This window comes from Rhea pennata, chromosome 20, assembly GCF_028389875.1.
Source record: "Rhea pennata isolate bPtePen1 chromosome 20, bPtePen1.pri, whole genome shotgun sequence".
Classification (NCBI taxonomy): Eukaryota; Metazoa; Chordata; class Aves; order Rheiformes; family Rheidae; genus Rhea; species Rhea pennata.
This window is the reverse complement of record NC_084682.1, coordinates 12,475,587-12,501,037: the sequence shown is the minus strand read 5'-3', so window position 1 is coordinate 12,501,037 and position 25,451 is coordinate 12,475,587. Positions and strand designations below refer to the sequence as shown.

Here is a 25,451-nt window from a genome sequence, read left to right as displayed (position 1 = left end):
CCCTTAGAAAACCTTACCTCAGCCTGGTCTGTGGGTTGAGATAAGGAGCTTGTAAACTCTGCAGCAGCAGGGACAAAACAAGCATTAAATAATCTTCTCCGGCAGGTGCGCATGCAGACCGCTCTCTTGCCCAGATACCCCTCACAGTGCGCCTTTGGTCTGGCAGATGCCCCAGCAGGGCAAAGTAGTGAAGTCAGTCCCATCCCTCCATCAGCATTCGACCTCTTTTTAAAAAACAGGGAGGGGCAGGAACGCTCTCGGGCCTGAGGGTTGGAAAGCAGCACCACCTACTACTGTTCCAGCAATGCAGTGTCCCGCTCAGGAGCGGCAGGCAGCAGAACTAAACCACAAGGAAAAGCCAGACATGAACACAGTCTTTTTATTTTGAATCAGTGACAGAAGAAGCAAGGAAAAAAAAATTGCACATTCACACTAAAAATAAAAAAGAAAATCCTCATCAGCCACACCAGGAATGATCCAAGTCTTCAGATTTGAGTTTAAAAACCCAGCCTCCCAGCACTTCCACTGTCCACATACTGCAACCCACTCACACAGGTCTCTTGCAGCAGGTACCAAAAAAGCATCTGTGCAGGGATGGGAGGCGGGGGGGGGGGGGGGGGGGGGGGGGGAAGTGGCTCCTTTAGAGACACAGGCTTGGCCCCCTAGGAAGCTTTTGTATTTCTGAGCCACAGAAACTGATGGGAGGACTCCGGACTTGGGCACCAGCTACTGCAGAAGGCTGAGAAGACTTGGGTCCTTCCAAAGCCTCCCTAGGAGAGCACTGGCCCTGGCTTAACACAAGCAGCAGCCCAAGGAGTGTGGCAGCACCAACATCCACCTGGCCATGCTTCCTGCAGTGCTGCGGTGCTGAGCCCCCACGGCTGGCTCTGCTCTGGTGAGCTCACACACTGCCAGGCTCCTTGCCAGGCAGCGGGGGGCAGTGCTCGCAGGATGCCCTCAGCTCACACGCGCTTCACCAGCCACCATCCCCTCTGCCTCCCAGCACTGCGCCCGGGGGCAGCAGTGGACAGGGAGCTAGGTGGGCTCCCACCACAGCAAACTGCCCTCAGGAGAGGGAGCAAATGCCACAGACCAGCCTGCACGTGCGAGCCTCCCAAGGAGGCGTCTATCTGCCCGAGCCCATTCCCTCAGCAAAGGTCTGCTGTAGTCACAGCGGAACAGCAGTCACCAGATTTCCGCCCCCCCCCCCCCCCCCCCCCCCCCGCCATTTTGGTACAGAAAGCCAGTGCCAGGCAGCTGTGAGCCCCTGGAAGGGGGGGGGGAAGGTGCCAGCTTGAACACCCTCTGCCCCCATGCTAAGAGGGGCTGCCACCTCACCATGCCACGCACAGCCCGTCCCCCGTCCCCCCCCCTTTCCGTGCCTGCTGTGAGAGGCATGTTTTTTTCCTGGTAGATGAGAAAAAACACACTTGCCCCTGTAACGTGCAAGAGCTCCTGCTCCTCATCCTCAGGGAAATTAAAAAAAAAAAAAAAAAAAAAAAGAAAGAGAGGGAGAGAGTTTAGTCACATCCACATACATCACATTTTAAAATAAGGACATTTTGTTACAGCCTAGGAGGAGAACGTGGTCACAGAGCACGTGTTGGGGTGCTCCAGCCCTGGCCAGCACATGGGACGTAGCTGCCTTTCCCTGGTGCAGCTAAGCCCCTCTGGTGAAGGCCTAGGCCCACATGCCAGCTCCTCACCAGACTGCAACTGCACAGCTAAACTCTACCAGCAGCGCTGCAGGGTCTGGCAACTTCACTGAACCAAGCTTGAAGGAATTCAAAGGCAATTTAGCTTAAATATAAAAATAAATTTTTATTTTGTTAAAAAATGTTTAAATATTTGTTTTTTTTTCTTTTTTTAATTTAGACTTCGGCAGACACACACACTCACACGGCTCGGAGAGTAAAAAACCCGGCAGCAAAGCACTCCTGGAAGTGGTGGGGAGACTGTGGAGCCAGGGGTGCTGGTCCCTCTCCCCGGGGCAGAGGGAAGGGAGGGCCATGCTGGGGCTGAGGCCAGCTCTCAGTTCCTGCAGGAACCGTAACCTGGCAGTCTCTTCCCACAGGTGCTTCCAGACAGAGAAACAGCCCCACTTCTGGCTAGGTGGCAACAGGGGCTCTGGACACAGCACCATAGCTCTTATGAGCTGGTAAAAACAAAAGGATAGGGATGAGTTGAAAGTGAAAACCAAAGAGGGAATCAGGGGTAAACCCATCCTCTCTGGACTCCTCCTGCCTCTAGAGGACCACAAGGTGGCTCACGGATACTAGGTCCTGGTCCAGCTCAGGAGAGAGAACAGCAGGAAGGGAGAACAAGTAGTGGTGAGACTGCCAAGGCTGGAGTCCCCGTGCCCGCTGTCCTCTCCACCCCGGCTGCCTTTCTTTCAGTCACAATGACGAAGGGACAGAACTCACCCAGCAGTAGTAGCCACGCAGTGATGCTACTGTCAACACCCAATTAGCCAGGGCGCAACCCCCCATGAGGGAACAGGCGCCCCAGAAAAAGAACTCCAAACAGCAAATCCGGCATAACCAACATGCCGCCACACACACGGTTCAATTCTTCCTCCAAACTCGATTCAATGAGTGCATCAACAGGAGCACAAACAAAGCAAAACAGACAATGCTTTACACAGAGCAGATCAGGGTCAGCCCAAAGCCTCACAGATGGTGGACAGCAGCAAGGGAAAAGGCTCCTTCGCTAGAAGGTGCCTGGCCCTGCAGGGGGAGGACACTTCTCACAGCTCTGAGCACGGCTCATCTCTGCAGTGCTCCTCCAGCTGAGGTCTGACACCATGAATGGCACAGTCGTCATCCTGTGCACGTGAGACCTTGGCTGGAGGTCCGATGGGAGATGTTAGTTTTGACAGTGGGGTCTCCACCCAGCTGCAGAAGCTGGATCAGTCACCTATGGCACTGAAACACTTAGCCCATCCTCATGGGGGCCTCACTGCCATTAACCCAGGCTAGTGTTCTGCAAAGATGGCAACTACCAGCTTGGAGCAGAATCCTCTAGAGGAATAGTGCTCACCAGGTCATCAGATTACACAGCAGGGAAAGACTCCTGGACCTGGTGAAGACCACATCACTCAGTAACACTGGGGCAGTTAGGCAGGAAACTGCACCCAGCAGGGCTGGGCAGCAGAGATGCAGCGTGACAGCAGCACGCCAGGAGAGCGCATCTCCAGCCAGGCTCCGAGCAGTGATGTGCAGGTCAGCTGGCACCCTGCAGCTCTGCTGGCTGCCATGTTGTGGGGCAGGGGGCTCAATGTCAAGGGGGCTGGGGGAGGAGGGCACAGGCACAGCTAGGAAAAGCAATGGGGAAAATTTACATATTCTGAAACATGGCAAAATAAAATGAGGGAGGAAACGCTGTAGGTATGTACAGAGGTTCATTCAGCCTTGGCTGTGGAACTGTTCAAGTACGAAGGGTTTGGTTTATCCTGTCCCTCCCCAGTCACTGCTACCCAGCACGGTCTCCTGCTGGCATAGGAGACGGGGGCCTAACCCTCGCCACTGCTGGTCCTGCCACGGGGACTGCTTTAGACTGGAGCCCCTTGCGTGCGTGCTGGCGCAGGGGCTCTTCTCAGCAGGCCAGCAGCTGGGGCTTAACAACTCAAGAGGTTACTTTTTGCGGGTGTGCTGTCTCCTCGCCTGCAGCCGCTGGCGAGCCCCAGTCTTGGATCCTGCCCCGATGGAAAATGCAGGGGTTGAGGGACCTGGAAGCAGAAAAGTTGTATAGGTCTCTCCAGCCTCACCCATAGCTGTGTTAGCACAGAGGCAGCATTATCCCCCCTCCCCAGATCCCAGGAGGTACCACCTGAACAAGCGGCACGGGACAGCATCAACCGTAGCTCACAGAACACAGCCTGTCGCACCTCCACCCCAGGGGAGCGACACAGTCCCTCAGCCCTGCAGGGCCAGAGAGGAACTCTTACCGAAGGAAGCACCAACTCCCCCAAAGCCTGAGGCAGGAGTGCTGGGTGTCCCAAAGGAAAGGTTACTGCTTCCACTCCCCACTGCTCCTGGGACAGGTGTGCTTTGCCCAAAGGTAGGAGCAGGAGTTCCTGGAAAACAACATGCCACTGTGAGCATGGGTTAGCAAAGGAGACAGGAGAGCCTGGATTTTGGGAGCAGGCACTTCCTGCAAGCAGCAGGAGCTCTGAAGGAATGCAGTCCCCCTACACCAGTCTATTCACCTCTGAGACATCCTTTTAACGCAAGAAGTTGCACTCTTACTTTCTCATCTTAACCCCTTGGCTCTCCTCCCAGCAGGGTGGCTGGCCCAGGAGGATTTGCAGGCTGGGGAAGCACAAAGGCCTGTCTCATTCCAGACCTAAGTTTCTCAGCATATGGGTTGCAACTGTGCAGGAAGTGAGCCAGTTCAAAGAGGGTTCAAAGTAGTTGGGAAAACCTCACGGAATGAGCAAGAAGGGATTGCAGCCACTGGCTGAAGTGTTTCTGCTCGCCAAGAAACTCCAGATTGCTTTTAAACGCTGGCAAGACCTTAGCTTCTCCAGGGCTGGGAAGTTTCTGGCTGCGCTCAGCACTCAAGCTGAGCTAGAGAGCTGCCATCTTTAGAGAGGCCAATGAACAGCAGACTAAAGGATTAAGGACCAAGGACTGGGGACCTGAGCAGATAGTGAGTGAGGCAAAGCCCTGCACAGCAGAAACACCAGCCCATCTAGGGCTTCTGAGCCCAGGAAAGTTCAACAAGGGCCATCAGGAAAGCAGCTACCTACAACCAGCCCTGCCCTCCACCCTGCGAAGAGGAGCTCGACTGCTGTGGCTCACCTCCAAACACAGGTTTGTTGTCGGGAGTGCTGGAAACAGTGAAGGCAAATGGCGTGCTCTGATTCTGTGCACCCAGTGTGCTCTGTGTCAGAGAAGGACCAAATGGTGTTGCCACAGTGGCTGCTCCACTCTGTCCAGCCCCAAAGTTGAATGATATGGCGGGGGAGCCACTGCTCAGGGCAGGTGTGCCAATCCCAAAGGCACTGGCAGAGGGACCTGGCTGGGCAGATGCCCCGAAGGTGAAAGGAGAGGGGGTGGTGCCAAAGACAGCAGTGCCAGTGCTGCTGTTTGTGGTCTGGGTGCTGGATCCAAAGCTGGTTGTGGTGGAGCTGGCAGTCCCAAAAGAGAAGACTGATGTGGTAGTTCCAAATGCTGCCTGGGTGCTGCTGGTGCCAAAGGAGCCCTGGGTGCTGGTTGTGCCAAATGATGGCTGAGCGCTGCTACCAAATGCTGGCTGAGCGGTGGACTGGGCTGCGGGGGCTCCGAAAGTGAAGGAGGGGCCAAAGCTGACTGGACCAGTAGAGGGTTTGCTGGCGGGCGGCTGGCTCTCCACAGCACCACTGCTGAAAGCTGACTGATTCGCTGTGCCAGGATACGGCGGTGGTGGCTTCGCACTTGCACTGAAAGAACTGCCAAAAGCTGTGGCAGAGGAGCCAAATGTCAACGTTGACTGACCTGTGGTTGCTGGGGCAGATGTCAGGGCAGTGCCTCCAAAAATGCTAAAGCCCACAGCAGTGGTGGGAGCAGTCAAGTTTGAAGGTGCTTGGCCAAAGGCAGAGCCTCCTGTGACACTGGTGGTGGAAGGGACTGTGGCTGGAGCCGGCTTTCCAAACTGGAACACAGGCCCTGAGGGGGCAAAGCTGCCTTCTGTGCTAGAAGCCAAGCTGGCTGGGCCTCCAAACAGGAATGGCTGAGACGTACTGGTGGAAGTGGCAGTGGTAACAGTCAGGCTGGTAGCAGGGCCAGTGGAGGCAGGAGGGTTGAGTCCAAAGCTGAAGACAGGTTTAGTGGTGGCATCCGTGGAAGAACTCAGTGTGGTAGCAGTGGTAGCTGCAGTGGTGAAGATGACAGCAGGAAGGCCTGTAAATACTGCCGGGGCAGTCGTGGAGGTTGTTGGCAGATCTGCAGCTGAGGCTGGCTGTGACATCGGCTTGAATGCGAAAGGAGAAGCCTTTGCTGGAGATGAAGCTGCTGTCACGTTGCCAAATATAGGCTTGAACATGGTAGTGATAGATGTTGATGAAGGGCCCGAACTTGCAGACACAACTGCAGTAGAGACAACAGTCGTACAGGGTGCTGTGCTCTCGCTTTTCAGCGGAGTTCCAAAGATGGGTTTGAAGACAGGTGTTGTGGTGGGAACAGCAGTGGTTGCTGTCGTTGTCAGCTGGCTGGCTGGAGGGGTGCTCAGCATCCCAAAAAGGATGCCTGGCTTTGAGAAGGAGGGAGGTTTGCTGGGGGTCTGGCCCAGCTCTACAGATGAAGGACTCAGGCTGCTGGCAGGCTGTGCCCCAGAAGTAGGAGGGGCAGAAGGGGCAGTTATGCTTAATATGGGCACAGGCTTGGTGTCAGCAGAAGTCACAGGTAATGAACTTGACTCCAGTGATACAGCTGGAGCAGGCAGCTGTGGTGTGGACGAAGATGGTGCAGACACTACTGCAGCTCCAGCAGAGTCTAGAAAGGGATAGAGAGCTGATTTAGAGCCAGGGATCATATACAGACAGCCCTTCTGCCAAAAAGCCACCCTAGTAGTGTGCAAAGGCTCCTTGAGCAGTACCTCCCCATAGCAGATGGGCCAAGCCTTCCATGCTACTGCAGCTCACAGCAGGAGCACAGGCCCCGTGCCCAAACTGCCCCTCAAGGCCTGCCTGCCATCTCCACTGTCTGCAGGGTATTTGAACATTGAGTTTTCCAGCCTGTCTCCCGCAAAGATTACGGAGAGCCCCTCTTGGGGCTATCTCATTCTGCCACAGTGCCCAGCTCTGCCCGCCCTCTTCCTCCTTACCTGCCGGCACAGGGGCAGTCTGGCTACTCTGCATCTTCTTCAGGCTGTCCAGGAGCGAGTTGCTGCTGGCAGGTGCAGTGGTTGACACAGGTGCAGGCCCTGGGGAGGTCATCGTGAATGCCAGTGGCCTGGATTGAGGGGTACTCTCTGCAGTGGTGCTAGGGACTGGATCTACTGGAAAGGAGCAAGAAATCAGTATTTCAATACAACATGCTGTAGGGGACCACCCATTAGCAGAGCTTCCCCAGCGGCTTGGAAGCTGCACGGACATCCTACAACTCTGGAGCCAGGAAACCTCGCTCGTCACAATAACTCCCTGTGGACGCTGGGGCATTAACAGCATCCCCAACTTCAAGGGGCAGACAGAACTTCCCAGGGAGGTCCCCCACTGTCTGTTACACAGACTCCCCACTGCCCTGGCCGCCCCACCTCTGGGTTTCTACTCAGCTCTGCTCCTTGCTGACCCCTTCACGCTCCCAGTCTGCCCAGGGGTGCAGTCCTTACCAGCCTTATCCTCCAAGACTCTGTTGAACCACTGCAACGCTGCCTTCTTCTCCGCATCCAGGTCCTCCGAGGTGATGGAATAACCCAGTTGAGGCGGTGGGGGCTGCCAAGAAAGAGCAGCAGCTTAGCTCCTTCTCAGGGAAGCTGGCAGAGCCTCTCTGAACGTGTGGTGAAGGCAGGCCGTCGCAAGACCCGTGAAGCAGGTGGTTCTGCCACAGCACGCTACCGCGGAGCTCCAATCCCACCTACTATGGCCCCCGGCTTGGCGCTGAGGGCACGGCAGGCCTTCCCCAGGCCATTACCTGGTCCGGTAGCAGGCAGCACAATCACGCACAGCCCACCAGACACTGGGGCTGGGGATAGCGTCACTTCCCACTCCGCCAAGGACGGGGCCTCCTTCCTGAGGGCAGGCAGGTCAGTCTCCCCCCAGCCCTGCAGAAATTGCAGTGAGCACATTCTATCGCCAGATGAGGGCAAAAGGGGCTGCGAGACAGTGACGTACCAGAGTGAGCTGATCTCCCCGTCGAGACGACAGCAACTGGATCTTCCGTTTGCGCTTCCCACTGCTTCCTGACACTGACGGCGAGCTCAGGGAATTCTGCTTCTTCCGCACGGGCATCTCCACCACTACAGAGAGAGAGACAAGTCAGAACTGCCTCTAGGTAGAGAGGAACTTAGCTCCTATCAATATGCTACTCCCTTCTGAAAGAGAGAAGGGCGACTCCTCTCTGGATGATCCTAATCCAGAGGGCAACAGAAATGTTGTCCCACTGGTTTGGAACTAGCATGTTCTTAGTTGCCAGGAGGTATCTCAAGCCAATCCCACCTGCAGGCCTAAACTATATCCTGCTGCTTTCGCAGACTGATGACACATTCAACCCCAGCCCACAGTGGCTACTACAAGCCTGCACTTACCTTTTTCAGTCTGAAGCTCCTTATCTGATTTTACTGGAGTGGAAGCGTTGGAGCAAAGAGACTCCTCTTCCCTGTGCAAAGGGAAGAGATACTGTTAGGCCTCATTCCCGGAGGGGATAGGCCAAACACTAAGACTCCCACCAGCATCTTTGCCTCAGTCAAACTACAGGCCTCCAGACAACGTCCCAAGCTGGTGGGCATTAAAAACATCCCCAGCCTCAAGGACCAGATGGGTCTTCCTAAGGAGGTCCCCCACTCAGTGTTACACAGACTCCCTACCGCCCTGGCAGCCCCATCCCTGCGTTTCTACTTGGCTCTGCTCCTTGCTGACCCTTTCATGCTTCTAGTCTGCCCAGGGGTGCAGTCCTTACCAGACCTGTACTCACTGCACCAGACCGAAAGCAGTTCAAAGCCAAGGAGCTGCTCTCATCTCCAAGATCATAGCTTGGTCTAGCATTCAAGTGCACGCAACCTGTACTGCTTTGCAGGGCTGAAATCAGCTTCAGAGCAGCATTCAGGGGTCCCAGATGGGAAACAACATCTCTCATAGGTCTTGTAGACCCAGCCTTTCCAGGCAAACAATTGTGTCAGCTTTAGCTCTGACACATGCTTCTCCCCAGTAAAATTATGTCCTACTCTGAGCTGGGAGAGAGAGAAACAAGGGCATTACCTCCGAGGCTGGCACTAAAATGCAGATGTGCTGCAGTCTCCTGTAAATTACATTTGATGAGATTGCAATAATCAGGGCCTGTCTCTCTTCCCAAGTTTCTGACATTCAGGCAATCCAGGCCATGCCAATGTCACAGAACAACACTGCATTTGTGACGGTCTCTGAACCCTGATATCTATAACATGGTGCCAGAGCAGAACAGGGGATCTCAACAGTGCACTTCTCCAATGACACTGCCAGGCCACCGGTGTAGCAAGGCAGCAGAGATCTGAACCAACGCCAAACCAATAGAATTCTCACACAGGTGGGTCACCCAGCAGTCACATCTTAGAAACAGGCAAGATGCTCTGATGGTCTCAACTGCCTTGCTGATAGGGGGCCAGATGCCAGGACTGCTGGGAAGATGCTCTGCTCTCCTTCAGGTTGGAGTTGAGGAAAAGCTGCTCATTGGAAGGATAGCTAGTTACCTTGCTTTCTTGAGAGGCCACTCTGGTGTCTGGGAGCGTGAGGATGCTGGGCTGGACAGCGGGGACACACTCACACCGCTTGTCTTCCACAACTGGAAGCCAAAAGATCAGCAGCAATTTAGGGCATGGGATGGGAGAGAGTAAGTATTCTACCCTCCTTGCTTGCATGTTAAATACCATCTTCCAGGACCTCAGCTGAGTCCAATGCCTCATTCTGTCTTCAACACCACATAATTCCTTCCCACATTCAGTGGGACACAGCAGGGTCTGGACTCCCCAAAGTGAATACCTCTCAGGAGCAGGCAGCCTCTACAAGCTTAACAAGCTGGCCTGTCAGAGAAGGTAGAACACTGCTATTCAGAGCACTATCAAGGCAGCAAACACCTCTTGCCTCAGAGTCCTTTTGCCTTTGCATAGTGCAGGTTGAGGCTGCCTGGCTACCTCGGCAGCCTCAGGTGCTCGTGTGTGTATAGGGCTGCTCTGGCAGCAGCAGTCTGCCTCCTCATCTGCTCAGGGCAGATGGACCCCACCTCAAGGATTTTAGGGCTTGCCCCAGTCACAGAAAACCCTTCCTCAGAGAGATCCCAGAGGCAGGCTTCCTCCACACAGAGAGCTCAGCTCCACGAGCCATGACTGTTCCACTGCTAGATCTGCAGCCTTGACCATTTAAGCAGTGTTTTTCTACAGCTCAGCAGCTGCTGAGGGAGCCCAGGTCAGAGTGGGAATACAGAGCTCTGATACTTGCTGACTCCAGCTGAAAAGGCAACAGTGTAGAAAGAAGATTCTTTTTCCCTACCTGTATCTAACTACCCTAGCAGACCAGCCAAGGCTAAGGAGGGAGAAAAACAGCTTCCTTCCTCATTCAGCATAAAATAAGCACTACAGGAGGACATCTCAGATTAGCAACACCATAGAGACATGAACTGAAGGACAAAGTAACATCGCTTCCGGCTGCTGCTGGCCCAGCAGCCCAACTAATGCATGATGATATAAAACTGACTGGCTAAACTGCGCTGGAGACTCCCCACAGTGTTTACTGCCAGGCACTTGACAACACTGCTTTATTCTTACGAGCCCAGGGTTCGAGTTACACAGGCGATCCCAAAGGAGGGTCGAACTACTCCGCACTGCGCTTGGCCACAGGCTCCAGAGGTAATTTGTAAAGCTGTTTCCTACCTGTGAGAGGCCTCGGCTAGAGCTGTAGGAACTGGTGATGGCGTTGCGAATGGAGCTGGGGATCCCACCAGCATACGTATTGTTCACAGAGCTCATGGAAGAGGTCCGCGACCTCTTGTTTGAACAGTCATCTAGGTAGTGCGAAACAAGGCCCCTCTTCAGAGAACCAGGCCTGGAGAAGGTTATAAAAAATTTTATGAGTTCCCCACCATCCTGCTCACAGGTCCTGCAAAAGCAGGGCATGTTGGGATAAACAACTCTGCTCTTTCTTACAGCACAGGGCTTAGAAAAAAACCTCATAGCAGCACAGCCCTAATGCCCACTGGCCTGTGCTCAGAGTACACAACTCTAACAGTGGGTGACAGACAGAAGGCAAGGCCACAGCCTCTCCTGCTCTCCCCAGAACCTGGGCTGCAAAAGCAAGAACCAAGTATCTTTTCCAGAGCCCGCAGAATCTTACAGATTCACCTCCCAGCTAACAGCAGTCCCTTTGGGCCTGATGGGCACTTACTTGGGTATGAGAGAGGCAGGGGCACCGTTGGCTACCAGTGGCTCAAATGCTGACTGCCCACTTCCACTGCTGTCGTGGCGCCTGTGGGGGAGAGAAGAAAAGTCTTTTGATGGCCAGGAGGCTGCAGAGAGCAGGGGCTGCCTTCCCAGGCTGGGAGAGGATCCCTTCCAGGCAGGCCCGGCACCAGGAAAGCACTAAACTTGCTTTTCTCCTGCCACGCAATACTTGGGGCAGAGGTTTTCCCATCCATGTACTGCTTTCCCAGGCTGCAGATTTTCTCTCCACCCAGTCTTGGCCTCACTCATCCTTATCCCTAGCTGCTTCCTCCCAAGCTCCAGCAGCTCCGTCACTTGAATGCTGGGCAGAGTAGTTTTCATTTAATGAAATCTTTGCCCAAATCCCTCATTCTAAGCCAAAAACATTTTAGACAAACTTAGCAGTTCATTTCAGAAATGAATCTGAGCTCCAAAACCTGGATTTCCTACCTCTTCCTAGCCAGTGCGATGGCTAGTTCGAGCTAGAAATTGGATCCCCTTTCCCATGAATAAGCTTTCTTTTCAGTGAATAACTGAAGTCTGACTGTCTTAAGAAGAAGCCCCACAGCAGAGAGAGGTGTAAGATCAGCCCTGTCACTTAGTCCAAGCGCCCTTCCTTAAGCTCTGAACACGCTGACCCAATCGCACAGGTGGCACAAAGCTCTCCAGCTGACACAGGTTCCTTTCCACCCTCAAAAGCTCACTGGATTTTTTGCCTACAAGCATTTTTCATGCTCTCCAGATGATTAACACTTTAAAATTCGCTTTTGTGGCAGAGCTGGGTATTGGTATGATAAAATAAAATAATAAAAGAAATGATAACAATAATAAAGAGACAGCAGATTCTGCCAGCATGTCCATCCTGTGTCATCCTAGAGAGACTCAGCTCTCATGCTCAGATTCAACCTGAGACACGGGTTCAAAGTTAGAAAAGCCAGCTGATGGAATAGAAAATTGCATGACCTGCTGCAACTCCCACCGCCAGTCTGCTCCTGCAGCTGCAGGAAAAGCAGCTGGGAGTTCCCTGGAAACTGCCAGTCATCTCCCTCTGCTCTCAGAGCGGCCTCTAATAGCTGTCCTCAGTGCATCACGTAGGATAACATGCTTGGGCAGTGCCTTCATCAGTTCAAACCGCTCTTCTCCCATCTTTCAGTTTATCTGCCAGAGCCCAGATAGGCAGCCCCCGGAGTATAAGAGGGTCAGAGGGGGGCACAAGGCAAATGGCCTACATGTACACAAATGGAAAGGACAAAAAACAGAACAGAGAATGACAGAAAGGCAGAGCTATGCCTGGGCAGTTACAAAAGGCTCCAGCAGACCTTGGCATCCATAATTTATATCCTGTCCTTCCCAGAGCCTTGGTAAAGACAGTGCACCCTCATTTCTTCAAGCTCAGAACTGGAAATCATTGACCTTGAGTAGTGAAAGCAAAAGATAGCCCTTCTTGTTTTCCTCTTTTGTTTTTACTTCCTTTTGCTAGTTACTGCGCATAAAGGAGTACCCAGAGATCTTTTGAAGTGTGATGTTTCCATCCTGAATTTCAGACTTTGAGATCTCATTTCTCCTTGAAGACCAGGGCTGACTGAAGGATTAAGATGATCAGCCTATAGCAAACACCAGGATCCAGGATTACCTGCCAAGTTTCTCTGTTCTGCTAACTCCTGAGATGACAGAAGCTTTTTCTGAAACACAGGAATCCCCCCAAGGAAGCCCTGACAGGCTACCTCAATCCACATTCCAGGCCTCTCACAATATCCAACAACACAAGAGAACACACTTAACCCACAAGCTTGCCCAGACAGAAGCTTAAACCACATCCTTTGATCTTAAGGACAAAAAGAGTATCGGAGTTTCTGACACAATAAAGAGGGCAGTGTGATCAGGTGTACCTCCTCTTTGCAGTTCACTTTCCACAGCACTTGTCCACACCAGACTCCCTGTCACAGGATGGTAGGATTAGCGTACTCCAGGATACATCACATTTGTCACCACTGAAGAACCAGCCTCATTTACCACATTCCCAATACACAGGTGCTGACCTGCACTGCCAGTTTTTTTGTTTGTTTTTTTACCTTCTCTTGCTCTCCTGATCATTCCCAAAAGCCTGGTCCTCCTCCTCCTCCTCCACAGCCCTTTTCCTGCTCTCCTTGATAGCATTCAGCACAGTCTCTTTTGCACATGGGTCCAAACTGCTGTTGGGTGTAAAGGCCATTGGCGGGATCAGCTGCTCCAGGCTGTGAAGGAAAGTAAGAAATTAAGAAAAGCAGGACACCTCTGGTTACAGAGACCCCAGGAACAGAGCCCCCTCCGGCCTGGTGCACCAGCTGCCCCCATGGCCAGCTGAAGGGAGGGAAAGGATCTCCAAGGCAGCCTCTTCCATAGCTTGTGACCACACACAATCCTTTCCATGGCAACAAAGCAATGCTTGAGATGAGGATTAAGAGGTCATTAAAGGGCCAGGAGCTACACACACTCTCCCCTGGCAGAGTGGTTCAAGCCATCAGAGGAGAATCACAGGGACAAGGGCTGAGTAACTGGTTTTCTCCAAGCACATTAATCTCATCACTGCTGGCAGCAAGGGGAAGTTTTTATAGTGCCTTTAGAAGTGTGAAGTGAGGCAGAAGCGATGCCCAGCTGCATGCAACCCTCCCAGGCAAATGGGGGCCACAGGGGCTGGTGTGTAGAGCGTGCGAGCCTGAGAAGCAGGCTCCTTCCTCCTTCCCAGGGACCTGCAACGCGGGCGCTGCTGGGAGCCCCCACAGCCATACTCACACGGGGGAGCGGGCCAGGCCGGAGGCAGGCCGGGCGATCTTCACCGTCACGGGGCTGCGCACCATGCCGGAGTGGCGCGCCGACAGCACGCTCTTTCTCGGACAGCCGTCCCAGCAGACGGCGGGCAGGGCGCCCAGCGAGGCATACCGGGCCTGCTGGATAGGGTAGCGGCGGCGCGGGGCCTGCGCCAGACGACTCGGGGCAGCCAGGGGGGTCCTAAAGAGAAAGCGTGGGTCAGCGGGGCCAGAGGGGCACGGCCCCCTCCCCGCGCCACCTCCCCGCTCGCTCAGGGCGCCCTGGGGCGCCGAAGGCCCCGTCCGCGGCCCGCCCGCTGCCCACACGTGGCCGCGCGGCTCCGCTTACCCGAGGGCGAGGCGGCGCGGTGGGGCCCGCGCAGGCCGGCTCGAAGTGGCGACCGGGCCCCCGTTGGCAACGGCTTTGCCGGGCGGCCGCGGCGCGGCCGGGCCGGGCCGCAGCGCGCACCAGGCCCCCGCCGCGCCCAGCGCCGCCGCGCCCACCAGCGCGCCCCGCAGCACCAGGCAGGCCAGCGCCAGCACGGCCAGCGCGGCCGCCGCCGCCAGCGCGGCCGCCGCCCCCCGCCGCCGCCGCCCCCGCGGCCCCGGGCCCGGGCCCCGCCGCGACCCCGGCCCGGGTCCCGGGCCGCCCCCCGCCATCGCCGCCGCGCCGAGCCGAGCCGCCCGCCAGCCGCGGCTGCCCGGCATGCACTGCGCGCGGGGAGGGGCGGGGCCAACGGACGGCGGCCGGGCGGGGCCTGCGGGGCGGGGGCGGGACCGGAGAGGCGGGGGCGGGGGCGGGGCCGGCGGGGGCGGGGCCGGCGCCGCGTCCCGCCCCCCCGCGCTGCCCTTCGCGGCGCCCCGACCCCCCCCGTCCCGCTCCCCGCGTCCTCCCGCCCCTGCCCTGTGTCCCCCTCCCCATCCCATCCCCTGTTCCCGTTGCCATCCGAGCCCCCGGTGGCCCCGTCCCCATCCTGACCCTGTTGCAGCCTCTCTCTCTCTCTCCCTGCCCCGGCCCTGGTCTCCACGTCTACCCCTCCCCCATCCCCACGCCCTCCCTGGCCACGTGTGACCCTGCGCTGCGAGTGGCGGGGCCTGAGCCATGCCGCAGGCACCCACAGGTCACCCGGCCCCCGGCTGTGGAATCCACGAGCTGCCTTGCCTGGCCCTGTGCTACCCTGGCCCAGGGCGCCACTCGGGCCGGCCCGCGTGCCTCCGGCCACAGAGCCTGGGCACCCATCCCCAGCTGCGACCTGGGCACTGAGCCTCCCCACGCCCGACGGCTCAGGCCAGGGGGGCTCTGTGTCCCCGGCTGGACAGCAACGGTGGGGCAGGCGCCTGGCACAGGTGGCACTGCTGGAAGTGCTGGTGCCGCCGCTGCCAGCCTGCTCGGCAGGTCAGGGCAGGGGCACAAGGGCTGGGGACTTGCAGATGCTGCTCTGACTGGTGGCACTGTGGGGAGCTTTGGGGGTGGTGGGGTCTGGGGAAGCTGTGTAGCACCGCGGGGCTCTGCCCCCTGCAAGGACACGGAGCATCTGCTGGAGCCCTGGTTTGTGCTCTGCAGAGCTGGCAGAGCCAGGCCACAGCTGTGGGGAACTTGCCATATCTGCAGGGCACAGGCTGTGGCTTTGGAGATGGATCATGACTATAGGGGACAGGTCATGGCTGTGGGGACAGATCGTGGCTGTAAAGATGGGCCGTGGCTGTGGGACTGGTGGCCGCAGTAACTGGGGAAGGGCCATGTATGTGATGGACAGATCTTGGTGGTGAGGGTGAGGCCGGACCTGTTGGGGATGGGCCACAGTGGTATGGAACAGGGCATGGCTGTGAGGGACAGACCATAGCTGTCGGGACAGGCCACAGCTATGGGAGTCAGGCCATGGTGCTGGGGACAGGCCACACCTGTGAGGACACACCATGGTGCTGGGGACAGGCCACTGCTGTGGGGCAAACCATGGCAGTGGAGGATAGGCCATGACTGTGGGAACAGATCACAGCTGTAGGGACGGACTGTGGGGCTGTGGATAGGCCATGGCAGTGGGGAACGGATCGTGGCTGTGGGGCACAGTTGACCTCTGGGGGATAGCCATGGCGGTAGGGTGCCAGCAACTTGTGGGGACTATTGGGGCCATGGGCCCCTGGGGCAGCAGTGAAGGGTCACAGTGGTGCTGGGGTGATGGCACCAGGCACTGCCCAAGAGCCCTGGCATGTGCCCACTCTCAGCCCTTTGAGCTAGAATCGTTTTCACTCCCAAAGTGCTGGTGACACCAAGAGGAGGAGCCTGCTGGTGCTATACTTGGTCTGTCATGCAGGGCCATGGGTCTCTGCGTGGCACTATCTGCTCACTGTGGCTCAGGGACCATCACGGCAGGCAGCAGGGCCCATTGAGCGGTGCTGGACTTTGTTCTCCGTTCATGCTCCTGCACAGGGTTGATTTTCAAGTGTTTTTTGTAGCCCAAAGGTGCCTCCAGGGCCCTGCAAAGGCTTAGAGTGCCTCAGTCCTGCTAGAGGTCTTGTGAGCATACAAAGAGCGTGAAGTCCTCTTGCAGCATCAAACCTAGCAGGTACTCCATTTATGGCCACCATGAGCCAGAGCCATGGGTGGTATGGGGGCAGAACCAAGCTCCTATGCCTTGACTGCTCTGCATTGACCCAGTATCACAGCCCAGAGGAGGCTGGCTCTGTGTGGGAGAACATGACCTTGTAGCTCCAGAGCAGCAACATCAACAACCCACTAGGAAATGAGCGGAGGGTTGGAAGGGATGGATGAAGCCAAGGCTATTCCTTGGGATCTGAGCAGAGAAAAGGTCCTGTCCCTCTCCAAGCCCCTACCAAGGAAGGCTGGTGTCACCTTCTTCTTAAGGACTGCAGGCATGTTAGAGAGTGGGGTGTCACTTGTACAAGATGCCCCAAACACAGGGGACAGAACTAGGTGGAGGGGCCCAGCTCTTTCACTGGGGACATGGGGTTGTCACCACCAGAATGCTACCCAGATAATGTTGGTAACATCTTCCAGAATTACTTTCTTTGGGCTGAGCACACATGGCATTAGCACAGACACCAGCACCAAGCTTGGCACAACCATGGAGTGCCCTGCACCCACACTAGAGCCTCTGGGGACATGGGGGATCGCCACCAGCTAATGACCATTAGCACCACCAGGGAATGGGTTGGCTTATGTGTGCCAACTGGCAGCACAGCTTCCAACCTCCAAAAAACCTCCAAAGCTAGCAAACCTGGGCTGAAGTCTTTATTTAAAAATTGAAAACACACAACATATTATACAATGAAAAAAAACTGCATTGGAAACCAGCCGTGCCCATTACCCTCCGCGAGCCAGACGCCAGATAAGAGCTGTCTGGTGCTGCGGGAACTGCTTGCATTGAGGTTCCTTCACCCCAACATTTGGGAAAGTTACAAAAAGAAAGACGAGGAAAAGTCATTTCAATTGGAGAGCGGTATCGCATTTCACCAAGATTCGGCTGAATCCCTCCATCCCTTCCCTCCAGCCATCCCAGGGGCCCAGCCCAGCTTGGACACAGCCTGGAAACCTGAGGTAGTTGGGGGTTATCTGCGCAGGTGAGACCCCAGAAAGAGGTGGGCAGGGTTTTCAGGACCACCCAAGTCTCCTTGTGTCCTGCAGCAAGGGGATTGTTCATATTGCTTTTGGAGATGCTGGGAGGCCAGAGTTGCCTTCGCTCTGGTCCTGCTTGGGCTCTGGTGGGCTGGCATGCCGGGATGCGGAGCCCGCACAGCTCAGGGTTTGGGAAGTGGCATATGTGCTATGGCTACACTGGGACTTGGGGGCAGTGAAAGCCCAGGGTAGGAAGCCCTGTGTTGCCTCAAGAGGTGGTGAAGGGTCCCCAGGCCAGGTGGAGGTACAGGGCACGCAGTTTGGCAGTAGCTGCTGTGGAGAGATTCAGGGCTGGCTGTAGGATGCAGCAGGTGCTGGGTGTGCCGGCCCAGAGAGGACATGCTGGGATGGCTGGGCAGAGGGAGGCAGGTGGACCCCACCAGTATTAGTGCCAGGCAGCAAAGAGGGCTGGCCCGGCTGACAGATGTTGCCGGGAAGGACACAGCACTTCTGAGAGGTAGCACCTCCACCCTGAGCCCGGCACTCCCAGGTGGTCGGGGCTGAGACTGCCCAGTCCCCTCCAGGAAGCCCGTTCAGTCCTTGGACAGGCTGTGCCAACTACTGTCACCACCTCCTAAAGAGAGAAGGGCCAAATCCTGCATGCCCAACACCCACTCAGGATCCGGTCCTGCTGCCTCAACCTCTAGAACCAGGAGCTTTCCAAAGCAGGTTCAGGGAGCAGGCCGGCAGCGATGCTGTTGAGCTGAGACCAGAGAGCCTTGACCGCCCAGAGGGGGCTGGATGTGCTCTCTGGCTCGGCTGCGGGCCCGTCCTGGCCAAAGAGCCTCGGCGCTGGCAGGATGGGGGCAGGTGAGCAGAGGGCAGCTGCCTGGGGCAATATTGGTGGTGCATATTGCTGAGCACTGGTCTGACACCACCATCCCCACAGCGGGGACTCTCCAGGGCAAAGGCAACCCTGCAGCAAGATGAGCCAGGAGGCCCGCAGGGGTGGGAGCTGCCAGACATCTCCTGGCCCTCGGTGTCCCCTGCTCCAAGGCACAAAGGTTCCCCAGCCTAGGCTGTACATCTGGCACCTGCCCTGGCGGCTGCCTCCGCCCCGGGAACAGTGCGCAGCGCCTGGGGTGCTGGGGATGTGAGCACTGCTGCACCTCCATGCACCCAAGGCGGTGGCAAGGACATGGGGAGACCCCGACCCCTCTGCGCTGCTGCCCCATAGCCACTCCATGCCTCTGGGAGCTGCTGGCCTGCAGCTTGCACAGTGGCTCCAGCAGTATGTAGCTTGGGAGTGGATGTTGCCCAAGCGTGAGCCAAGCACCTTGCAGAGTGGTTTATTGCTGGCATTAACACAGTGATCTGTTAGGGCAAGACAGCACAGGGCAACGCTGCTCGAGGACCCCCGGGACACCCACTCCGGGCCAGCTGGTCCCGCTCTTCCACTCCAAGCATTGCTCCTGAGAGGGCACTTTGGGGACAAGGGACCAGGAGCTCATCACAGCCTTTCTTCTGCTGCTGATCCAAGTCCTTCCTCATTGCTGGCTGTTTCCAGCCTGGCCATGGCCTCCCAGCACTTGGAGCCATGGGCTGGGCCAGCTAATAAGGACTTGTCGCAGCCACCCACTGGTCCTGCAAGCTCTGCAGGCAGTGGGCTCACAGGAGGCAGTAGTTCCTGCCGGCTGGGGCTTAGCCTCCCAGGCTACTGGAGATCATCTGCTGTGTGTGAATGAGCTCCTGACCCCGCAGCCACACAGGATTCTGGCTCCTAGAGCAGCCAAAGGCACTCGTAGTGCCCCCACTGGGAGGCTCACACCTCCCCACCCTGACTCTGCCGCTCCCAGCAGCCGAGCGGGAGGGGAGGCTGTGTAGGGCCAGGGGAACACGCATAGCACCAAGCCCAGAGATGGCCCAGCAGCACCAGGAGAGCCGGTTCTTGACCCTGCTGCATCTCCACGCCGCTGGGCCCATGGCCCTTTGCACCATGGCAGGCTCCTGCTGGGTTTTTGCGCTGAGCCAGTTAACGCGTTAAGGCTGGAGAAGCGGCAAGAGGCAAAGGAAACCCTAATGCTCTCAGTCAGCCGGACCTGGGCCAAACAGTTCAGAGAATCTGTGCAAAAAATGAAACTAAAGGGTTAGAGACCACCCCAGAGACCCCCAAGCAGCTCTAATAAATACACGTGCAGTCTGCAGCTGGCGTGAGGCAGGGTGGCTGGGGAGCCCTTGCTCCTGGCCCCGGGCGACATGGTTCTCGGTCCTCCGGCGCTGGAGGCGGCTCTTGGGGGAACGCAGAGGACGTGTGCTTCGGGGCGGATTTTGCACCAGTTTGCTGTGAATCTTTTGAAAGGGCTGCTCCAAGCTGGGTCCCAGTCAACCAAAGGGGCGGCGGTGGATGGCTGCTTCCGGCACAGGGAGCTAGTCTGCGGCTGGAGAGAGGAGGGACGGTGAGCGGGCACAGAGCAACACGACCCCTCGAGGATCCCTCTGCTACCCCCGGGGCCCTCAGGGCTTCGTGCTGTGGCTCAAGGGCAGCAGAGCCCTGGCAGCGCATGGGGGTCTGCTGCCAGCAGAGTCCTGGGGTTGAGCTACAACACGTGCAGGAGGACCCAGAGGAGTCCTGGGTCCCACTGAGGCCTCCTCCCAGTGAGGCTTCTGGGAGAGATGGCAGTGGGGGTGGATGTGGGACGGGTTTTTAATAGCTGTCCACAGGCTCCCGCACACACCAGAGTCCCCACGGGACTTCGGCTACCTGTGCTGATGTCTCCAGGCTCCTAGAGCTCTGCTTGCGAGACCCATGCCCACTAAGAACCTGCCTTCATTTGCTGCCAGGCCTTGGCAGAGGTGACAGCGCAGAACCAGGGCTCCATGCCTGCCCCACTCCTTCCCAGAAGGAGCGGGATGGACAGGACAAAGCGGATAGTCGGAATGGCTGCTGCTTGGCTCCCACGGCTGTTGGTGCAGTCGGTGGTGGCCCGCTCGGACCTGCACTCAGCGCACCCCAGGCTGCGGGCTTCCTGCGGTGCCCAACCTCCTGCCTGCAGGCTGCTTACCATCCTCCTCCCAGCCCTCTGCCACTCCAGCCAGCTCGTAATGCTTCTTGCGGAGCTCCCCCAGCTTCTGCCGCTCTTTCTGCAGCTGGTTTTCCAGCTCCAACACACGCACCTGAAGGACAAAGCACACTGCTACTGCCCTACTGTGTCCCAGGGCACTGGCCACTGCCGGCAGCACAGCTGGCTTGGCCACCCGTGCGCTCCAGGGCTTCCTGCCGCAACCTGGCCCCCCAAAACTAGCTGTGCCTGTGCACAGTGATGTGCCAGCATGTGCTCCTTACACCTGCAGCCTTCCTGATACTAAACCCAAAGTTTCCCCCAATGCACATCCAATTAATGCTCTAATGGCAGATGGTCCTGGAGAAGGGACAGAACACAAATGTGTGCAAGGCTGGGTGCTGTCTGAGCAGGGAAGTGACAGTCAAGTTGGAAATGCTTGGGGATCCCAAGGATGGGACAAGAAAGGAGCCATCAGGGCTGCCCGGTGCTAAAGGGAGGCAGGTGCTGTGGGGCAGCACGACGGGGAAGGCACAAGAGGGAGGCCAGAACTGAGCTAGGCTACTGCACCGCAAGGGGGACAGCAGCTCCAACAGGCTTGGAGAACCACTGCACACAGCTTCCGGGCAAGCCCAGGCCCCAGCTAGGATTTTGTCCTTGCTCTTTGTGCTTTCCAGACGCGATAGCGGTACCCTGGAGGCCAGGCATGCTCCATGCCCATGTGGTCCGCATGGCCAGCAGATGAGCAACACAGGCCACGGTGCCCCCAACCACTGCGTTTAGGGCAGAGATCCCCCATGGGCATGCAGAGCTCCCCTTCCTCAGGAACGGGTGGCAATGTCAGCCCCCAGCCCTCACGCTACCTCTCCCCGCCACACTCTGCCTGGGGACACTCTCAACAGCCCAAACATGCCAGAAACAACAGCACGTGGGTATCCAAAAGCACAGAGAAACCTCCTACCTGAGAGTCCATTTCTTGACGCTTGATCTGGGTTAGTGTCATGCTGGAGAAGTCCATACTGTCTGCAGGGAAAGAAGACACACCCTCCCCATGAGGCTTTATGCCCAGCTTGGCGTCCCCTCCCCAGCTTCACCATCTCCCAGGTACTGGACTGAGTTCATGGCCAGTGGGAACGTGGACAGTGAGTGGCAGCCGCAGGCAGAGATCACCACACAGGTGGAGATGGCCAGCTGAACACAGCACAAAGAACAGGGACCTTTGCACAGGTCCATGCTCCAGGAAAGGGCTCCTGGGCCCCGTGCTTACCTTTCTCCTCAATTTGCGACTTCCCTGATTTGGTGGAGGCCACCACGCCGGCCGTGGCTTGGTTAACACCCCTAGAGGCTTGTTGGAGCTTGGACAGGTTGGCGCTATCTTTGTCTGCTTTCACCTGCCAGGGCAGAGAGAAGGGATGTGCTTGCTCTCCAGGAGTTACACCGAGCAAGGGAGAGGACCTATCAAGCCAGCTTGTAGCTCTGCTGTGCCTTCACATTGCCCTGGCCCTGGCCAGCCCTTCTGGGAGCCCCCAAGCCATGGCCAGAAGAGCAGCATGTGTGTTCCTCCAGGCAATGCTGGCAAACAGAGGGATGCCCTGCTCCTGTCTGAGGCTGGAGCTGCTGCATCTCCTCAGCCAAGACATGGGCAGCACCACACCTGCAATGAGCTTGCAGGGCTGGGGATCAGTCTCCGCTGTGGCACTGGGCTCAGCTGCCTCTCTGCAAGGAAGTGGTCGTGCAGCTCATGGTGCTTGGTGGAGCAGCCAAGCCATGTGAACAGCCACCCCCAGCCAGGGGCAGTGGAGAGGGGAACCTCCTGGGGTGCATTTGCATTGGGCACTGTGCAGGGCTCCTACCTTGGAAGCTGCCACCAGTTGTGCGGTGCTGGCTGCGATTTCATGGGAACACACCATGAGCTCTTCAAATTTTCCCTTCCCTTGCACCACCAGGTCAGCAGCATCGCTATGGGAGGGCAGAGAGAGAGGCTGGGGCTTCCTTCAAGCAGGTCCCATCCAGCTGTGGACTCATATGCCCCCTGCCATTGCCAGGGAGGGCAGGACTCTGACACACTCCACCAGTCATGGTGGCACTTACACCATGACAGTTGCTCCCCAACCCACGGCCTTTGATGCGGAAATGAGACCCTCTGTCCAGCGGGAATTCTTGGCGTAAAACTCCTTGGGGGATGCTGCGCCCTGTGGATTAGCAAAGGAGAAAGATGCATATTCATGTGCCAGAGGAAGGGGGACCGCCAAGTGCCACCACCCCAGAGGTGCGCTAGCTGGGGCAACAGGGTCCCAAACCTCTGCTCTTAGGGAGATGGAGCAGTTCAGGAGGTAGTTTAGGACATATGTGGCAAGCTGGGTAGACATCCAAGCCATGGATATCATGGGCTCCCCTGAACAGTATGAAGGGCTGTAGGAAGGGTGCTCAAACCCTTCAGGGCACACAACAGAGGTCAGCAAGCTCTGCAGTGTGCCTGGTGCTGCCAGACAGGAGAAGACCCTGAGCCCCAGGCTGGAAATCCTGGCAGTAAGCGTTGATCTAGAGAGCTGTTCTCACTGGCAGCCTGGGCCTTTGCCTTCCTGAGATGGGCCAGAGCGTGGAGCAGCATGGCTGCAGGAGGCCCATGGCTCAGATGGGGATGCCAGGCTGGGCAGGCATGCAGGAGGTCAGGGCTTCAGTCCCTGGTGATTGGGGTCCTGGCGGAGGGCTTGCCTCCCTGCCCATAGGTGGGCCTGCTCACCCGTCCACTCTCCACGATCTCTCTCTGGAGGTCCTTGGATGACAGAACCAGCACTTGGATGGCCTGCATAAGACCTGTGCAGGACCCCAGGATCCTGCGAGACAAAATCAATTGAGCTGTAGGGATGGAGCCATGCCGCAGCCACACGTTCAAAATCCCACAGCAGCCGTAGAGCAGGGAGGCAAGCAAGAAGACCCCAGCATCTTGGGGTAAATGCTCTCTCGGCCAGTGCCAAGGGCAGTGGGAGAGCAGGCCTGGTTGACTTGTCTCCCAGGGTCACTTCACTCCCTGAATCCTTCCTCCTCCTCCTCTCTCAGTGTCCCTCTAAACTAGTGTCTTAAACTATGATCTGTGGGGCTCCAGCTATCGCTTACCTCTCATTCACCTCCAGTTTGACACCAGTGTCATCAGCCCGGGCTTTGCTCAGCATCTCCTGACACAGGGGGAAAAAGCCACTGTGAGCCACGCGCACTGCCAAGGGGCTCTCTCCCATGCCCATTGCTGCCCCCAGCACCATTTGGACAGGCAGCACATCCCAGCTGGATGCTGGCCCACTGCCAGCCCAGCTCTGGCTCCTGTTTTGCCAGCAGGTAGGACTGGTGCTCAGACCATGGCGACTCTCTGAGATTTCGGGCTTTTACCTGCCTGTGACATCCCCAGCCAGCCTCGGGAACAGCCAGCGTGGGCTTGGGGCTCGCAGCTACCCTGCAAGGCAGCCCAGGCAGGGCCAGCTCACCTCAATCCTGGCGGCTGCAGTTTCTATGGCTGCCGAAGTAGCTGCCATCTCCTTGTCCACCAGATCGCCCAGCTCCTCCTGCTTGACATCCAGCCCTTTGGGTCGCAGCGCCTGGGGCCAGGACACAAGGGAGCGTCCGGAGGCGGCAGAGCACCAGTGCAACCCCTTCTGCCGGTGCCCGCCAGCCCCGGGGGGATGGGGCACACGAGACAGGCTGCTGTCCCCGATGTCCTGATCCTCCTTCCCCCGGCCTGTCGCGCTTGGGAGCCCACCAAGACCTCTGGTGCCTGCCCAGGGGTGATGCCCCTGGGGTGCGCGGCCCGGCTCGGCGCACCCACCTCCCCGATGGCGCTGATGCGGCTAAGGCAGTTCCTCACTGGCGTGCAGTCAGCGCCCTCCAGGGTGCCCGGCTCTCTCAGGGCACCGAGGTAGCTCATGGCCTCGCTCCCGCACTGCTTGCAGGCCTCCAGCAGACCTGGCCGGACGGCAGGAGAGGCTGAGGGAGCTGTGTGCGGGGCGGGAGCGCCCGGCCCCCTGCCCTCACCAGCCCCGCGGCACTCACGGTCAGCGGGCTCCATGGGGGCCATGTGGGAGGTAGCGCTGCCTTGCAAGATGGTGTCACTGATGAGGTGGGCGAAGAGGGCCACACAGGGCAGCAGGCTGCTCATGTCTGCGGCGGCAGAGAGGGCACACGCGGCTCCGTTAAAAGCCCACCTGGGCTCGCGAGCCAGACCATGCCCTGAGCTGGAACGAGGATGGGGTGAACCCGTTCGGGAAGCCCCACGGCCTCGCACCCCACCGCGTGCTGGAGATGCCCCTTCCACCCGGTCCGAGCCGCTTGCCTGAGCCCGTGGTGGGGCTGCCCGGCTCTCACCTGTGCGATTGGAAAGGTATTTGCTTTGTGCATCCTGAAGCCTCTCTATGCAGTCAGAGGCTGCCAACGTCCTGGACAGGAGGTAATCTGCAGGCACACAAGAGATGGGACTCCAAGACTCTGGGCACCCCTGCGCCCAGCACAGCCCCGTTGCACGGCCAGGCTGTCCTGCCCACGCTGTGACTGCCTGCAGGCAGCGTGCTGCTGGCCACGAGGCCCAGGCAACTGTGCTCCCCAGCCAGCTGGGCGCTGGAGAAAATCGGAACTCACCTGCCGAGCTTGTGCAGCTGATGTGAGCAGGGTCTTCGAGGCGGCTGAGAGAGTCCTGCACCATCTGCTCTGCCTCCTGTGTGGTGCCCTGCAGCAGGGCAAACTGCTCCTGGCTGAGGCGCTGCTGGAAGGCCTGCTCCACGTTCTCCTGTGGAGCCAGTGTAGGGATCAGGGTCCTTACTGCCCCAGCTGTTTAGTGCAATCCCCTGATGCCCCACTGCAGCCCCCAGTGCTCATTGATTGCCAAAGACCTGCAGTGGGTCTCAGCACAAACCAAGGCGTTGCATTGCTCTACTCCAACCCAAGCAACCAGCTGAGCAGGACTCA

General features: G+C 57.7%; 2 protein-coding genes across 7 annotated transcripts in view; both read right to left on the bottom strand.

Moving 5' to 3' along the window:
* Positions 1 to 365: 365 nt before the first annotated feature.
* LOC134149558 (nuclear envelope pore membrane protein POM 121C-like) lies at positions 366 to 14,312 on the bottom strand. 4 transcript variants are annotated; one of them, XM_062592782.1, is made up of 13 exons: positions 14,218 to 14,312; positions 13,855 to 14,070; positions 13,155 to 13,316; positions 11,048 to 11,128; positions 10,537 to 10,708; positions 9,361 to 9,452; positions 8,224 to 8,294; positions 7,811 to 7,935; positions 7,309 to 7,411; positions 6,805 to 6,978; positions 4,803 to 6,473; positions 3,947 to 4,075; positions 366 to 3,727 (listed from the first exon to the last, which is right to left on the bottom strand). In XM_062592782.1, exons 2-13 carry the CDS (start codon positions 13,917 to 13,919, stop codon positions 3,633 to 3,635), a joined length of 2,940 nt encoding a protein of 979 aa, XP_062448766.1. In that variant the 5' UTR covers positions 13,920 to 14,070; positions 14,218 to 14,312; the 3' UTR covers positions 366 to 3,632. The 4 variants fall into 4 exon arrangements, with proteins under 4 accessions (XP_062448766.1, XP_062448768.1, XP_062448767.1 ...); XM_062592784.1 differs by having other exon boundaries at positions 366 to 1,467; XM_062592783.1 differs by having other exon boundaries at positions 6,805 to 6,975.
* A 5,347-nt stretch (positions 14,313 to 19,659) lies between these two features.
* Positions 19,660 to 25,451, bottom strand: part of HIP1 (huntingtin interacting protein 1) — a 72,516-nt gene continuing 66,724 nt past the window's right edge. For all 3 annotated transcript variants that reach the window (XM_062592786.1, XM_062592787.1, XM_062592788.1), the window contains 13 exons: positions 25,125 to 25,272; positions 24,855 to 24,941; positions 24,543 to 24,650; positions 24,319 to 24,455; positions 23,981 to 24,091; positions 23,619 to 23,677; positions 23,245 to 23,338; positions 22,593 to 22,693; positions 22,355 to 22,460; positions 21,769 to 21,892; positions 21,463 to 21,524; positions 20,505 to 20,616; positions 19,660 to 19,880 (listed from right to left, as the gene is read on the bottom strand). In XM_062592786.1, the coding sequence (XP_062448770.1) occupies positions 19,870 to 19,880; positions 20,505 to 20,616; positions 21,463 to 21,524; positions 21,769 to 21,892; positions 22,355 to 22,460; positions 22,593 to 22,693; positions 23,245 to 23,338; positions 23,619 to 23,677; positions 23,981 to 24,091; positions 24,319 to 24,455; positions 24,543 to 24,650; positions 24,855 to 24,941; positions 25,125 to 25,272 (1,260 nt within the window). In that variant the 3' untranslated portion in view covers positions 19,660 to 19,869. The remainder of the gene's footprint in view (positions 19,881 to 20,504; positions 20,617 to 21,462; positions 21,525 to 21,768; positions 21,893 to 22,354; positions 22,461 to 22,592; positions 22,694 to 23,244; positions 23,339 to 23,618; positions 23,678 to 23,980; positions 24,092 to 24,318; positions 24,456 to 24,542; positions 24,651 to 24,854; positions 24,942 to 25,124; positions 25,273 to 25,451) is intronic.

What these genes read in the sequence shown, in the direction of transcription:
- LOC134149558 (XM_062592782.1), bottom strand. Translation starts at nt 13,919, where the DNA reads ATGGTGCGCAGCCCCGTGACGGTGAAGATCGCCCGGCCTGCCTCCGGC. An exon ending in GGCCTGGCCCGCTCCCCCGT is followed by an intron (nt 13,317 to 13,854) that starts GTGAGTATGGCT and finishes TTTCCTTCACAG; the next exon opens with CCTGGAGCAGCTGATCCCGC. An exon ending in GGGAGTTGGTGCTTCCTTCG is followed by an intron (nt 3,728 to 3,946) that starts GTAAGAGTTCCT and finishes TTCTGCTTCCAG; the next exon opens with GTCCCTCAACCCCTGCATTT.